The 13,644-nt window shown below is 38.0% G+C and overlaps 1 protein-coding gene across 1 annotated transcript; it reads right to left on the bottom strand.

The window, feature by feature from the left end:
* Positions 1–11,844: 11,844 nt before the first annotated feature.
* LOC139479784 (histone H1-delta-like) lies at positions 11,845–12,948 on the bottom strand. Its single transcript, XM_071262654.1, has one exon. It carries the CDS (start codon positions 12,902–12,904, stop codon positions 12,332–12,334), a length of 573 nt encoding a protein of 190 aa, XP_071118755.1. The 5' UTR covers positions 12,905–12,948; the 3' UTR covers positions 11,845–12,331.
* Between the last annotated feature and the right edge of the window lie 696 nt (positions 12,949–13,644).

Genomic DNA, 13,644 nt, shown 5'->3' with positions numbered 1-13,644 from the left:
ACAATATTCACTGTTTATTTTCTGAGAAAACTCATTTTAATGAGCGATGTCTGTATATGCGAATGGCTAGCTCTACCAAACTTGATGCCTTTTGTAGAAAACTCCATCGCCTCGGCACTAAAAATCTGATGTTGGTCCATTTTTCAATCATTTATCTCTTGAAGAAAACGATCATATACTGAATTTATCGAAAAATTATCTCATGATCGATGTAAACTTTCGAAGCAACAAACACAAGTTGTCAATTTCGGCCGCCATTTTTCTTCATATCGGACGCAAATCACTCCACTAAATACACTATTTCTCCTTAATTTACGTACAAATCAACAGAATTTCTTTCACATATACATTTAATATCACCCAGGGTTAAAATATGTACTAATTCATTATACTTTAGAACTCAGAAACTGGTGTATCCGTTAAAATATTACGCGTCGTTCACCGGGACATATAATTGGGAGTTGACAACAGAATCCAACATTTATAGTGCGCAAAAGAGGATTTTTAAAATATTATCATTACTTACATCTCTTGTAAATGTATTAAACATGCACCAGGCTATGTTGTCACGTGTGTATGAACAAATTAACTCAAAACCCATGGAATTTTGTGCATAAAGCATGTGGAAAATTTCCACTCGCCCAGTGTTACAAATGCTCGTTCCATATATTTGTTGATACAATTTTTTCGTATTTATTGCGTCTATGTGTAGTTTTAAGTTCTTGTAAATGTAAACTTCAAATTATTATTGTTTTAGTTCTGGGGATGATTCCATGTTTTGAACATTATATTGTATTTTGTTCACCAAATGAAACGTTTCACCTAGCTCGACCCAAGTTCCCTTCTCTACGACCCATCCAGCATTGGGACGTGGCAAAATGTCAAAATAAAACCTTACTGTTATGCCAAAAGAAAACATAAAACTATACTTTATTTTAACAGATATTTGTCAATAACACTTAAATTTGAGGCAACCCTGTTTCAGTGATCATGCTGTGAAGGTATACTCTCAGGTCGTTACGATTTGATGACGTCATCTGTTCAATCCCAGCCATGTCAGATAAAACAATGTGATGTTTAAAAGACTGATATCATGAATCCCTCAAAGTAATTCATAACGATAGTTACAAAATAATCAGTTGGATACAAAATGTGAATAGTAGCCTATTGTCACAAACGGCTGCACAATACTTGCAATGTGTTCTAATATAGTTGTGCAATGCAGGATCATGTAGTCTCGTTTCTTCTCATAGGTGATCAAGCAGGTCCAGGCAAACTCTACTTCATGCATGCTGAATACGTTTTTAGCAACAGTAGAGATACACACTCGCCTCGTGGGACGTCAGATGACGTGACCACGTTCATTTGCAGTCTTACTAATTTAATTTGTGAGATGTGGGCAATACATTTGACAGAACTATAGCCGGCACGCTATATATAGGCCGCACATTCATGCAAATCTCGCAGATAATGTAATCTGTCAAAAATATTTTTTATTACCATTGTTATTAATATTCTTACAGAAAGACAATTCAAATGATTATTTCGTGCAGCATACGTTCGTCAAACCACCCAGGCTGATATAGAAGTACGTCAACTTTAATCTGCGTATACTGTTTGGGTTGAAATGTACCCTTCTTTCATTTATTCGCCCAGTAAAGCCCATGTTTAGATTTTATCACAGCATGCCACAAGGAAAAATACACTTTACAAACTGAGAGTATATTTATGTAAAATAAAGTTTATACGTGAATTCAATTACGTTGTCCCTTTGTTTAGTGTTCAATATTTACATAATATTGTTATGCCACGTGAAGATATGCTTCCAAATAAACATTATCGTCAAACGTTGTCTCTTTCTTTATGTACGATGAGTATATACTATACTGAAAAAACTGTGTTTACGTGTTTATATGGGCTTTCAATGAGGATGACATGAAAATTGCGTGATTTTATTCCAGTATTTACATCAAGGACCATGGCAAACGCTTACTGTCTAGCATTAAACCATTTTGATAGAAACATAAAACTCCATTGAAACGGAGCCCCAGTGAGATGGGATATTTAGAAGCCTTGGAAAATCTAGACTTGCTTCATGTAGGGCTCTAACATTACAGCTGAAGGGGAAAAAATATGGTTCAGGGACTGTGAGACGGTCTATAGCACGGACCATACTGTCTATACATATAGCAGGCATATAGTGAGTGAGTGAGTGAGTGAGTGCGTTATGTTTAACGCTGCTTTTAACAGTATTCCAGCTATATCACGGCGTGTCAGCTTAATGTCTGTGGAAGGCACAAAGTGATGCAGGTCTTTAACACTTTGGTGAAACCCACGAGCACGGGTATGGTGCTGACAAACCCAGAAACATAATCGGGGCGAACCGAGATTCGAATCCACAATCATAGGTTTCTGGCGTGGCCAAGAGACGCAACTGTGGGGCGCCTTAGATGTAGGTGTTCCTTACATAATAGAGACGCTGCCATTAATTAATTATCACTAATTTTCCTACGTTCAGAACACACGTATGCTAACATATATAATCTAATCAGGCCTATTCGCGACACGGACTTACGGATACGGTCGAGTGTCAAGTAAATTTCCGGATTTCCGGAAGTCGCAGGATTTGCATAATTAATTTTCAAGATGGACTTATATTCAGTAGGTTATTCTCTAAGTCTTCTACACGGTTAGATTAAAATTTGGTCACAGAAATAAAAGTATCTTATCTAACTACATTTATCTACAATAAGCAAAATGAAATCCAAATGGAGCCCAGAAAATGCTTAATTTAGAGGCAATCTAAACTTGCCAATTCTTCTAAACTTGAGTTCCTTTTTTGATATAATCTGGGTGACAGACTACTTTTCCGTCTGTCCAGAAATCTGCTTCAAATGTAAACATTCGAAAACATCCTTTTATATAAACACTAAGAGGATAATAATTGAAAAAGAATTGTCAGGTAACAAAGCTGACATTTTTGCAATGTGTCTTTCAGAAAATTATAGTATGACTGATGGTATTCATGAAATTATATCTGGTCTCAATTCAACATCTCTGCCCACCCACCTCCACCCCAGAACATCATAATATGGTCGATCCCTAATACGCGGGTCTGTATGGGAACACGACGTACTTGGAATGCTCTGGCTGTGATGTTCACTGGACCGAGCAGGAACTGGTCAGCTGGGACTCAGCTGGCTACAGGCTGTCATGACATTCCGATGCAGGACAAGGCTACAGTGGGCTGCTGCGCGTCATACGCGGTCTAGCAGTCGCCACCGTTGTCAGGCAGGCCATATTGAAACAAACAACAATCTGTGGACCCGCGGAACGAAAAAGGCCAGGCTAATAAATAAGCTGTACATCCTGACAAATGAATAGGCTGTACATCCTGACTAATAAATAGGCTGTACATCTAGACTAATAAATAGGCTGTACATCCAGACTAATAAATAGGCTGTACATCCAGGCTAATAAATAGGCTGTACATCCAGGCTAAACAATAGTCTGTACATCCTGACTAATAAATAGGCTATACATCCAGGCTAAAAAAATAGTCTGTACATCCAGGCTAATAAATAAGCTGTACATCCAGGCTACAAAATAGGCTGTACATCCAGGCTAATAAATAAGCTGTACACCCAGGCTAATAAATAGGCTGTACATCCAGGCTAATAAATAGGCTGTAAATCCAGACTAAAAAATAAGCTGTACATCCAGGCTAATAAATAAGCTGTACATCCAGGCTAATAAATAGGCTGTACATCCAGGCTATAAAATAGGCTGTACATCTAGAATGATAAATAAGCTGTACATCCAGACTAATAAATAAGCTGTACATCCAGGCTAATAAATAGGCTTTACATCCAGGCTAATAAATAGGCTGTACATCCAGGCTAAAAAATAAGCTGTACATCCAGGCTAATAAATAAGCTGTACATCCAGGCTAATAAATAGGCTGTACATCCAGGCTATAAAATAGGCTGTACATCTAGAATAATAAATAAGCTGTACATCCAGACTAATAGATAAGCTGTACATCCAGGCTAATAAATAAGCTGTACATCCAGGCTAAAAAATGGGCTGTACATCCAGGCTAATAAATAGGCTGTACATCCAGGCTAATAAATAGGCTGTACATCCAGGCTAATAAATAGGCTGTACATCCAGGCTAATAAATAGGCTGTACATCCAGGCTAATAAATAGGCTGTACATCCAGGCTAATAAATAGGCTGTACATCCAGGCTAATAAATAAGCTGTACACCCAGGCTAATAAATAGGCTGTACATCCAGGCTAATAAATAGGCTGTACATCCAGGCTAATAAATAGGCTGTACATCCAGGCTAAAAAATAAGCTGTACATCCAGGCTAATAAATCAGCTGTACATCCAGGTTAATAAATAGGCTGTACATCCAGGCTATAAAATAGGCTGTACATCTAGAATGATAAATAAGCTGTACATCCAGACTAATAAATAGGCTGTACATCCAGGCTAATAAATAGGCTTTACATCCAGGCTAATAAATAGGCTGTACATCCAGGCTAAAAAATAAGCTGTACATCCAGGCTAATAAATAAGCTGTACATCCAGGCTAATAAATAGGCTGTACATCCAGGCTATAAAATAGGCTGTACATCTAGAATAATAAATAAGCTGTACATCCAGACTAATAAATAGGCTGTACATCCAGGCTAATAAATAGGCTGTACATCCAGGCTAATAAATAAGCTGTACACCCAGGCTAATAAATAGGCTGTACATCCAGGCTAATAAATAGGCTGTACATCCAGGCTAAAAAATAAGCTGTACATCCAGGCTAATAAATAAGCTGTACATCCAGGCTAATAAATAGGCTGTACATCCAGGCTATAAAATAGGCTGTACATCTAGAATGATAAATAAGCTGTACATCCAGACTAATAAATAAGCTGTACATCCAGGCTAATAAATAGGCTTTACATCCAGGCTAATAAATAGGCTGTACATCCAGGCTAAAAAATAAGCTGTACATCCAGGCTAATAAATAAGCTGTACATCCAGACTAATTAATAAGCTGTACATCCAGGCTATAAAATAGGCTGTACATCCAGGCTAATAAATAGGCTGTACATCCAGACTAATAAATAAGCTGTACATCCAGGCTAATAAATAAGCTGTACATCCAGGCTAAAAAATGGGCTTTACATCCAGGCTAATAAATAGGCTGTACATCCAGGCTTTTAAATGGGCTGTATATCCAGGCTAAAAGAAAGACTGTACATCTAGAATAGTATATAAGCTGTACATCCAGACTAATAAATAAGCTGTACATCTAGACTAATAAACAAGCTGTACATCCAGGCTCAAAAATTAAGCTGTGCATCTAGACTAATAAATAAGCTGTACATCCAGGCTAATAAATAAGATGTAAATCTAGACTAATAAATAAGCTGTACATCCAGGCTAATAAATAAGCTGTACATCCAGGCTAATAAATGGGCTGTGCATTTAGAATAATAAATAGCTGTGCATTTAGGATAATAAATCAGCTATGCATCTAGACTAGTAAATAAGCTGTACATCCAGGCTAATAAATAAGCTGTAAATCTAGACTAATAAATAAGCTGTACATCCAGGCTAATAAATAAGTTGTAAATCTAGACTAATAAATAAGCTGTACATCCAGGCTGATAAATAAGCTATAAATCTAGACTAATAAATAAGCTGTACATCCAGGCTAATAAGCTGTGCATCTAGGATAATAAATAAGCTCTACATCCAGGCTAATAAATAAGCTGTGCATCTAGACTAATAAATGAGCTGTACATCCAGGCTAAAAAATAGCTTGTACATCCAGGCTAATAAATAAGCTGTGCATCCAGGCTATAAAATAGACTGTACATCCAGACCAATAAATAAGCTGTACATCCAGGCTAATAAATAGGCTCTACATCCAGATTAATAAATAAGCTGTACATCCAGGCTAATAAATAGGCTCTACATCCAGGCTCATAAATAAGCTGTGCATCCAGGCTAAAAATAGGCTGTACATCCAGGCTAATAAATAGGCTGTACATCCAGGCTAATAAATAGGCTGTACATCTCTAGAATAATAAATAGCTGTGCATCTAGGATAAAATATAAGCTGTACATTTAGGATAATAAATAAGCTATGCCTCTAGACTAATAATAAGCTGTACATCTAGACTAATAAATAAGCTGTACATCCAGGCTAATAAATAAGCTATACATCTAGACTAATAAATAAGCTGTACATCCAGGCTAATAAATAAGCTGTACATCTAGACTAATCAATAAGCTATGCATCTAGACTAATAAATAAGCTGTACATCCAGGCTAATAAATAAGCTGTAAATCTAGACTAATAAATAAGCTGTGCATCTAGAATAATAAGTAAGCTGTGCAAATAGGATAATAAATAAGCTGTGCAAATAGGATAATAAATAAGCTAGATTACGAATAGGCTGTGCACCTAGAATCAGGAATGAGCTCACCATGTAGGACCAGGAATGAGCTGTACATCTAGGATCAGGAATGAGCTGTACATCTAGGATTAGGAATGAGCTGTACATCTAGAATCAGGAATGAGCTGTTCATCTACAATCAGGAATGAGCTCACCATGTAGGGCCAGGAATCAGCTGTACATCTAGGATTAGGAATGACCTGTACATCTAGAATTAGGAATCAGCTGTACATCTAGGATTAGGAATGAGCTGTACATCTAGAATCAGGAATGAGCTGATCATCTACAATCAGGAATGAGCTCACCATGTAGGACCAGGAATCAGCTGTACATCTAGGATTAGGAATGACCTGTACATCTAGAATTAGGAATCAGCTGTACATCTAGGATTAGGAATGACCTGTACATCTAGAATTAGGAATCAGCTGTACATCTAGGATCAGGAATGAGCTGTACATCTAGGATTATGAATGAGCTGTACCTCTAGGAGTATGGATGAGCTGTACATCTAGGATTAGGAATGAGCTCTACATCTAAAATCAGGAATGAGCTGCACATCTAGAATCAGGAATCAGCTGTACATCTAGAATCAGGAATCAGCTGTACATCTAGAATCAGGAATGAGCTGTACATCTAGAATCAGGAATCAGCTGTACATCTAGGGTCAGGAATGAGCTGTACATCTAGAATCAGGAATCAGCTGTACATATAGGATTATGAATAGGCTGTACATCTAGAATCAGGAATGAGCTGTACATCTAGAATCAGGAATCAGCTGTACATCTAGAATCAGGAATCAGCTGTACATCTAGGATTAGGAATCAGCTGTACATCTAGGATTATGAATAGGCTGTATATCTAGGATTATGAATAGGCTGTACATCTAGAATCAGGAATCAGCTGTACATCTAGGATCAGGAATCAGCTGTTCATCTAGAATCGGGAATGAGCTGTACAGCTAGAATCAGGAATGAGCTGTACATCTAGGATCAGGAATGAGCTGTACATCTAGGATTAGGAATCAGCTGTACATCTAGAATCAGGAATCAGCTGTACATCTAGGATTAGGAATCAGCTGTACATCTAGGATTATGAATAGGCTGTATATCTAGGATTATGAATAGGCTGTACATCTAGAATCAGGAATCAGCTCACCATGTAGGACCAGGAATGAGCTGTACATCTAGGATCAGGAATCAGCTGTACATCTATAATCAGGAATGAGCTGTACATTTAGAATCAGGAATCAGCTGTACATCTAGAATCAGGAATCAGCTGTACATCTAGGGTCAGGAATGAGCTGTACATCTAGGGTCAGGAATGAGCTCTACATCTAGGATTATGAATAGGCTGTACATCTAGAATCAGGAATGAGCTGTTCATCTACAATCAGGAATGAGCTTTACATCTAGAATCAGGAATCAGCTGTACATCTAGGATCAGGAATCAGCTGTACATCTAGAATCAGGAATGAGCTGTACATCTAGAATCAGGAATGAGCTGTACATCTAGGATCGGGAATGAGCTGTACATCTAGAATCAGGAATCAGCTGTTCATCTAGAATCAGGAATCAGCTGTACATCTAGAATCAGGAATGAGCTCTACATCTAGGTTCAGGAATGAGCTGTACATCTAGAATCAGGAATGAGCTGTACATCTAGAATCAGGAATCAGCTGTATATCTAGAATCAGGAATGAGCTGTACATCTAGGATTATGAATGAGCTGTACATCTGGAATCAGGAATCAGCTGTACATTTAGAATCAGGAATGAGCTGTACATATAGAATCAGGAATCAGCTGTACATCTAGAATCAGGAATGAGCTGTACATCTAGGATCAGGAATCAGCTGTACATCTAGGATTATGAATAGGCTGTACATCTAGAATCAGGAATGAGCTGTTCATCTAGAATCAGGAATGAGCTGTACATCTAGGATCAGGAATAGACGAAACTCGAATTTAATTAATTTTTAACGATTTGATGTTTTGTCTAATTGATAGATAATCTTCTCAACATGGTTTGCAGGACATGTTATTACGGAAGCCTTTTAGGGACATATGTTTTGTCGTTTTTTTATTTTTATTTAGTTAGTATCTTAAAATTTCAAGATGTTATCTTGAAATTACAAGATACTAAGTTGAAATGTCAAGATACTAAGTTGAAATGTCAAGTTTTATAAGTTAAACATTTAATTAAAAAAGATAATGATCATGAAATCTCAGTATCATAAGTTGAAGATTCAAGATACTAACTTGAAATTTCAACTTATTATCTTTATATTACAAGTTAGTATCTTGAAATTTCAACTTAATATCTTGAAATTTCAAGACAAAAACAAAACAAATGGCCCTAAAAGGCGACACAGTTTGCATCACTGGTAATGTAGACATTATTCCTAAACTGGTGTTAACTGATTATTTTACAGATGTACACAAGTGCTGGAAGATCTACTTCTCACTTTGGTAGAATTCGTCATTTTGTGACATACATAAAATTGAGACATGTATGTCTACATCATAGTAATTCAAAACTAATCAAGTCTTTCAGGAAACGCTATTCTCGCTCAACTGGAAATACGTCCGATTGCCTGTGTATCTTTACAAATATACCCGCATATTCTTCCAGGAATAATACATGTGTATATCAATATACCTTCCCATCAGGAACAGACCGCCTCCGTGGTCTAGTGGTAGAGCGTCCGCCCGGAGAGCGGAAGGTCCGGGGTTCGATCCCCGGCCGCGTCATACCAAAAGATGGTACCCTGTCTGGCGCTATCAAGGGGCTAAAACAAGGACTTGTCGGCTCGGAGTCGGCATACTGTGTCTGAGTGGGGTATTCATGTTAAAACTGCGGCATGCTATCTCAGTGAGCTAGCACTATAAATCGGCATCAGTCCGGGCTAGTACAAGAAGCCACACACACACACACGTGCATGCACGTCGCTATGTAAGTGCAATAATCTTGGACGCGACGTTAAACCCAATTTCACCTCACATCATCATCACTGTCCAATCAATCTAGGTTCGGATAAATAAGTGACAATTTGGGATAGGTTTTTATGTCTTTTTAGGTATTTTTAAAAATAATTAAAAGGTAACACTTTAGTTATATTTTATAACTATATGAGAGAAAACTACATTAGAAATTAAGAATATTCACAAAATCATGCCCCCCTAAATGACTCCACTTGAGGCACTCAGGGTACAAATTAAAGGGGTTTATAAAATTTTAGGTAACTACTCAAAACCTATATGTGATGTGAAAATCCAAAAGATTTATTTTTGCTTTTGAATAGAATGTGTTGGAATAGTGAAAACCTCTTAGTTTGTGTGGGTGGGGGATTAGTAAAGTTATGTATATAAACATAATGTTTATAGAAATATTCTGTTCTCAGCGTAATATATCTACACTCCTCTGGGTTCAGCGGTTGTGCCTTGTCTGTGATGGACATGGCCGCTCAACTGTTTGACAAGCAAGATTTTGGATATGTGTCTGGCGATGTATCATGTTCAAAGGGAAATTGTTATAATCTACAAGCTATACAGAGACGTTGGAATGGCTGGATAGTACTTTTCACAAAACTGGTTATAATAGCCGACGTGTTAAGGTGTAGCTGGAAAAATCTTTCATGCCTAGCGTTAATTAGATAAGTCTATAGAATATCATGAAACTATCAACGCGCAGAGTGCATTATGCACTATTATCATAAGTGTATCCAAGTTTGGATGTAAGGTAAATGCGCTTAAGCTTGGAATTTACACCGTTATCGACATCACTTAATCTAGTCCGCCATAAAGTCCCTGAGACAAATATATCTAGGCAAGTCTATAACAGTGGGCAAGTCCAGATCACTGCAGTTTCAGTTTCTGAAAATTAAGAGTCTCTGGGCTCCCTTTTATTATATTATTAAGATAATTTAACAACTGTATGTTTTATATATTCATTTGTTATATATTCATTTCAGAGACTAGATGTTAGTCCACAGTTAATCGTCATGCTCATGTTTCACGGCGACTGGTCTAAGGGAAGTAACTCTACCTAGAAGATCGTATATCTATTTGTAGCTCATTCCAAATATAAAATGCAGACCATCCATTGCAGCAAATCTGATGCGTGCGATTGCCTGCATGTACATATATTCATATATAGCGCACTAGTTACACGCATGTTGTAAGAGGCGACTAACGGGATCGGGTGGTCAGACTCGCTGACTTGGTTCATGCATGTCATCGTATCCCAATTGCGTGGATCGATGCTTGTGATGTCGATTCTCTGGTCCCGAACAGGCTCTGACCCGATTATTAACAGACCGCCGTCCTAGAGCTGGAATATTGCAGAGTTCGGCGTTAAACAACAAACAAACTAGTTACATAAAAGTAACTGTTATGATAATTAATTTAACACATTTATTGTATGATCCACAGTGGGAGTGTAAGTATACATGTACTAGTAATCTAATCTCTCAAATTGACGTTGACATTAGTGTAGCTATTGACCTCAGCTATATTCGTATCAATGGTTGTGAAGCTCAGTGTCGCCTTTTCCTATTTTTTTTGTATTTATTTGTTTTGTGGTTTTTATAAGGCTACTTATTACAGGACATACCTGTTTTAGCCAGGTAATTCTAATTTCGCAAATTGACATGGGATCGCCATTTTCTAACTTTTTATTAATTTATTATTTGTTTTGTTGCTTGTTTTGTGGAATTCGTGGCTAGGGTAATAGTCAAAATCCGTATCATGTAATATGCATGAACCGCGAGAAATGTATTAAGACAATGTTATTTAGAATGGAAAAAAAGTAATGGTGCCAACAAAATTGTATTTTTCAAGCATCGTGATCTGCATACAGATGTATATGTAGCACTAATGCGGAGTGCGGCTACCAACAACATTGCTCACTATTGAAAATAACTGTTACGTGTTAGTTGGCGTTGTGAAACTCGCATCATAATGTACGTACGAGTGTAATGCATTATAATATCCCGACATATTTTACTCGTTTGGAATAACAATGTCAGAATCGCCTTCATTAGGTGAATTATTTGAGAATCACCTTTGATCTCTTGGATGATTGGGTGTCCTTGTGAAAACATTAAAATCCGAGAATTTTATTTTTACAAATTAGTTGTCTCTAGACTATAACAATTCCCACTTTTCTCGGATTCAATGCTTTGACAAGACACCCATTAAGTAATTAGTTCCTGACCCCGTGCAGTGGACTGCACACACCAAGGGAATCCAATGGATGTCATAAAATGGGGTAAGCCATGATAGCCAGGGAAAAACCTGGAACAAACTTGCTTTTCTAAAAACATGGCCGACCCCATTTAAATAAATAATATTATGATTTAATCACAGACAAGAAATCACATTTCAATATTTTAATTTTTGAGATTCTATTTACAACGACAAGGGTGTTCAATGAGTATTTACAGATGAATAATATGCAACGATAAATAATGGTACGAGAACGTGATACTTTCAGTCATTAGCACTTGTATCAGTCTCATAATGGCTGCCTATGAAGACAAGAGTTCCGAGAGCACGATTGTCACATTTCACTCCCCTAGGGCGGGGCACTTGTTCAGTCCGAGGGAAGGTACTCTTGCACGACGGACAGGAATGATGATGTAGATGGTGATAGCATGGTGAATGAACGATGCATGAATCTACGATGAAGGGAACGCGTCATATGATGTTGGGACCACGGCGTTGACTGGACTGGATTAGTGTCTCTCAGTCGATGATTTCTACGATGAAAGGCATTTTAGCCCATGATGTAGCGATGAAACATACGGATGAGTTCACTCTAATGTCTATGAATTAATCTCATAAAGTCTAGCATCTCGCACTTCACTTCTTTGCGGGCTTTGTCTTCTTGGATGGCTTTGCCTTCTTGGCTGTCTTTGGCTTGGCTGACTTTGCCTTAGCTGTCTTTGGCTTGGCTGCAGCAGCTGGTTTCTTTGCCTTTGCCTTCTTTGCCTTCTTTGGAGATTTCTTGGCAACAGCAGCCTTTGGCTTCTTCACTTTCTTGGCTTTGGGCTTAGCTCCGGCCGCTTTCGGCTTGGCAGCTTTCTTGGCCTTGGGTTTTGCCTTCTCGGCCTTGTCTCCCAGTCTGAAGGATCCAGAGGCACCGGTTCCCTTGGACTGCTTTAGTTTACCATTCTTTACACCAGCGCGGAGAGCAAACTTGAGGTGAAGTTGAGCGGCTTTGCTTTCAACTTTGTAGTTGGCCACGATGTACTTGAGGATTGCCTGACGAGAAGAACCACCACGTTCTTTCAGAGAGGATATGGCTTTCTTTATCATGTCACAGTATTTAGGGTGACTTGCTGCCTTCTTTTGCTTTGCTGGTGCCTTCTTCTTAGGCACCTTCTTTGCCGGGGCGGCAGGAGCGGGAGCAGCGGCGACTTCGGCGTCAGACATTGTGAGAGTTTCAGAGGTCCGTCGACAAACTGTCAGCGATCAAGAGCAGTTGCAGTATGAAGCCACTACCCTGCTCGCCGCTTATAAATACAACGCGCGGACGTCGGAGAAGACAACACGCACTAGGCGCCCGCCGACAGCGAAGCTTTGCCTTCTGTCAGAATATATGTGCTTCCTACCTTAACTTGTCAGTCATTTTTCTCTTCAGACTTACAGACAATCTTCATGACAACAACTGTTTTGTATAGTGCATATATTAGGCTGATTGACAGCAAAATATTATAAAATTGTATTCAATGATAAAATAGATATTTCACTTTTAGCTGAAGTGACTGAAGCGTGCTATCTTGATACACTTGGATTTCTTATCGTATATTTAAGAACTGGTGCATCCTACGAGAAACAATTCAATTAAAATATGAAATTCAATCATCCTTCTTTCAGATTCTATCATTCAACACTGCTAATTGACAATGGAGTACAAATAACTTTCAGATACATTTCAGTCAACAAGCACAAACTCGGAAATCTCGGCCGCCATTTTCATTATAATGGTAAATGATCGCGTATGTTTTCTGGCGTTTTTATTAAAAATCACATAAGCATATACCTAAATAATAATTGAAATGCATTCTAAGATGAATTCGTCACGATATATAGCAAGTTGTTGAACTTAAATCTACGCTGATTTAAAGATTTCAGAAATTTTATCCCGTGACCCGTTTGTCAGGTCATCAGAA

The sequence above is a fragment of the Haliotis cracherodii genome, unplaced genomic scaffold, assembly GCF_022045235.1.
Source record: "Haliotis cracherodii isolate W230 unplaced genomic scaffold, xgHalCrac1.p SCAF_4, whole genome shotgun sequence".
Classification (NCBI taxonomy): domain Eukaryota; kingdom Metazoa; phylum Mollusca; class Gastropoda; order Lepetellida; family Haliotidae; genus Haliotis; species Haliotis cracherodii.
The sequence above is the reverse complement of the archived record's forward strand: the minus strand, read 5'-3'. Positions and strand labels throughout refer to the sequence as shown.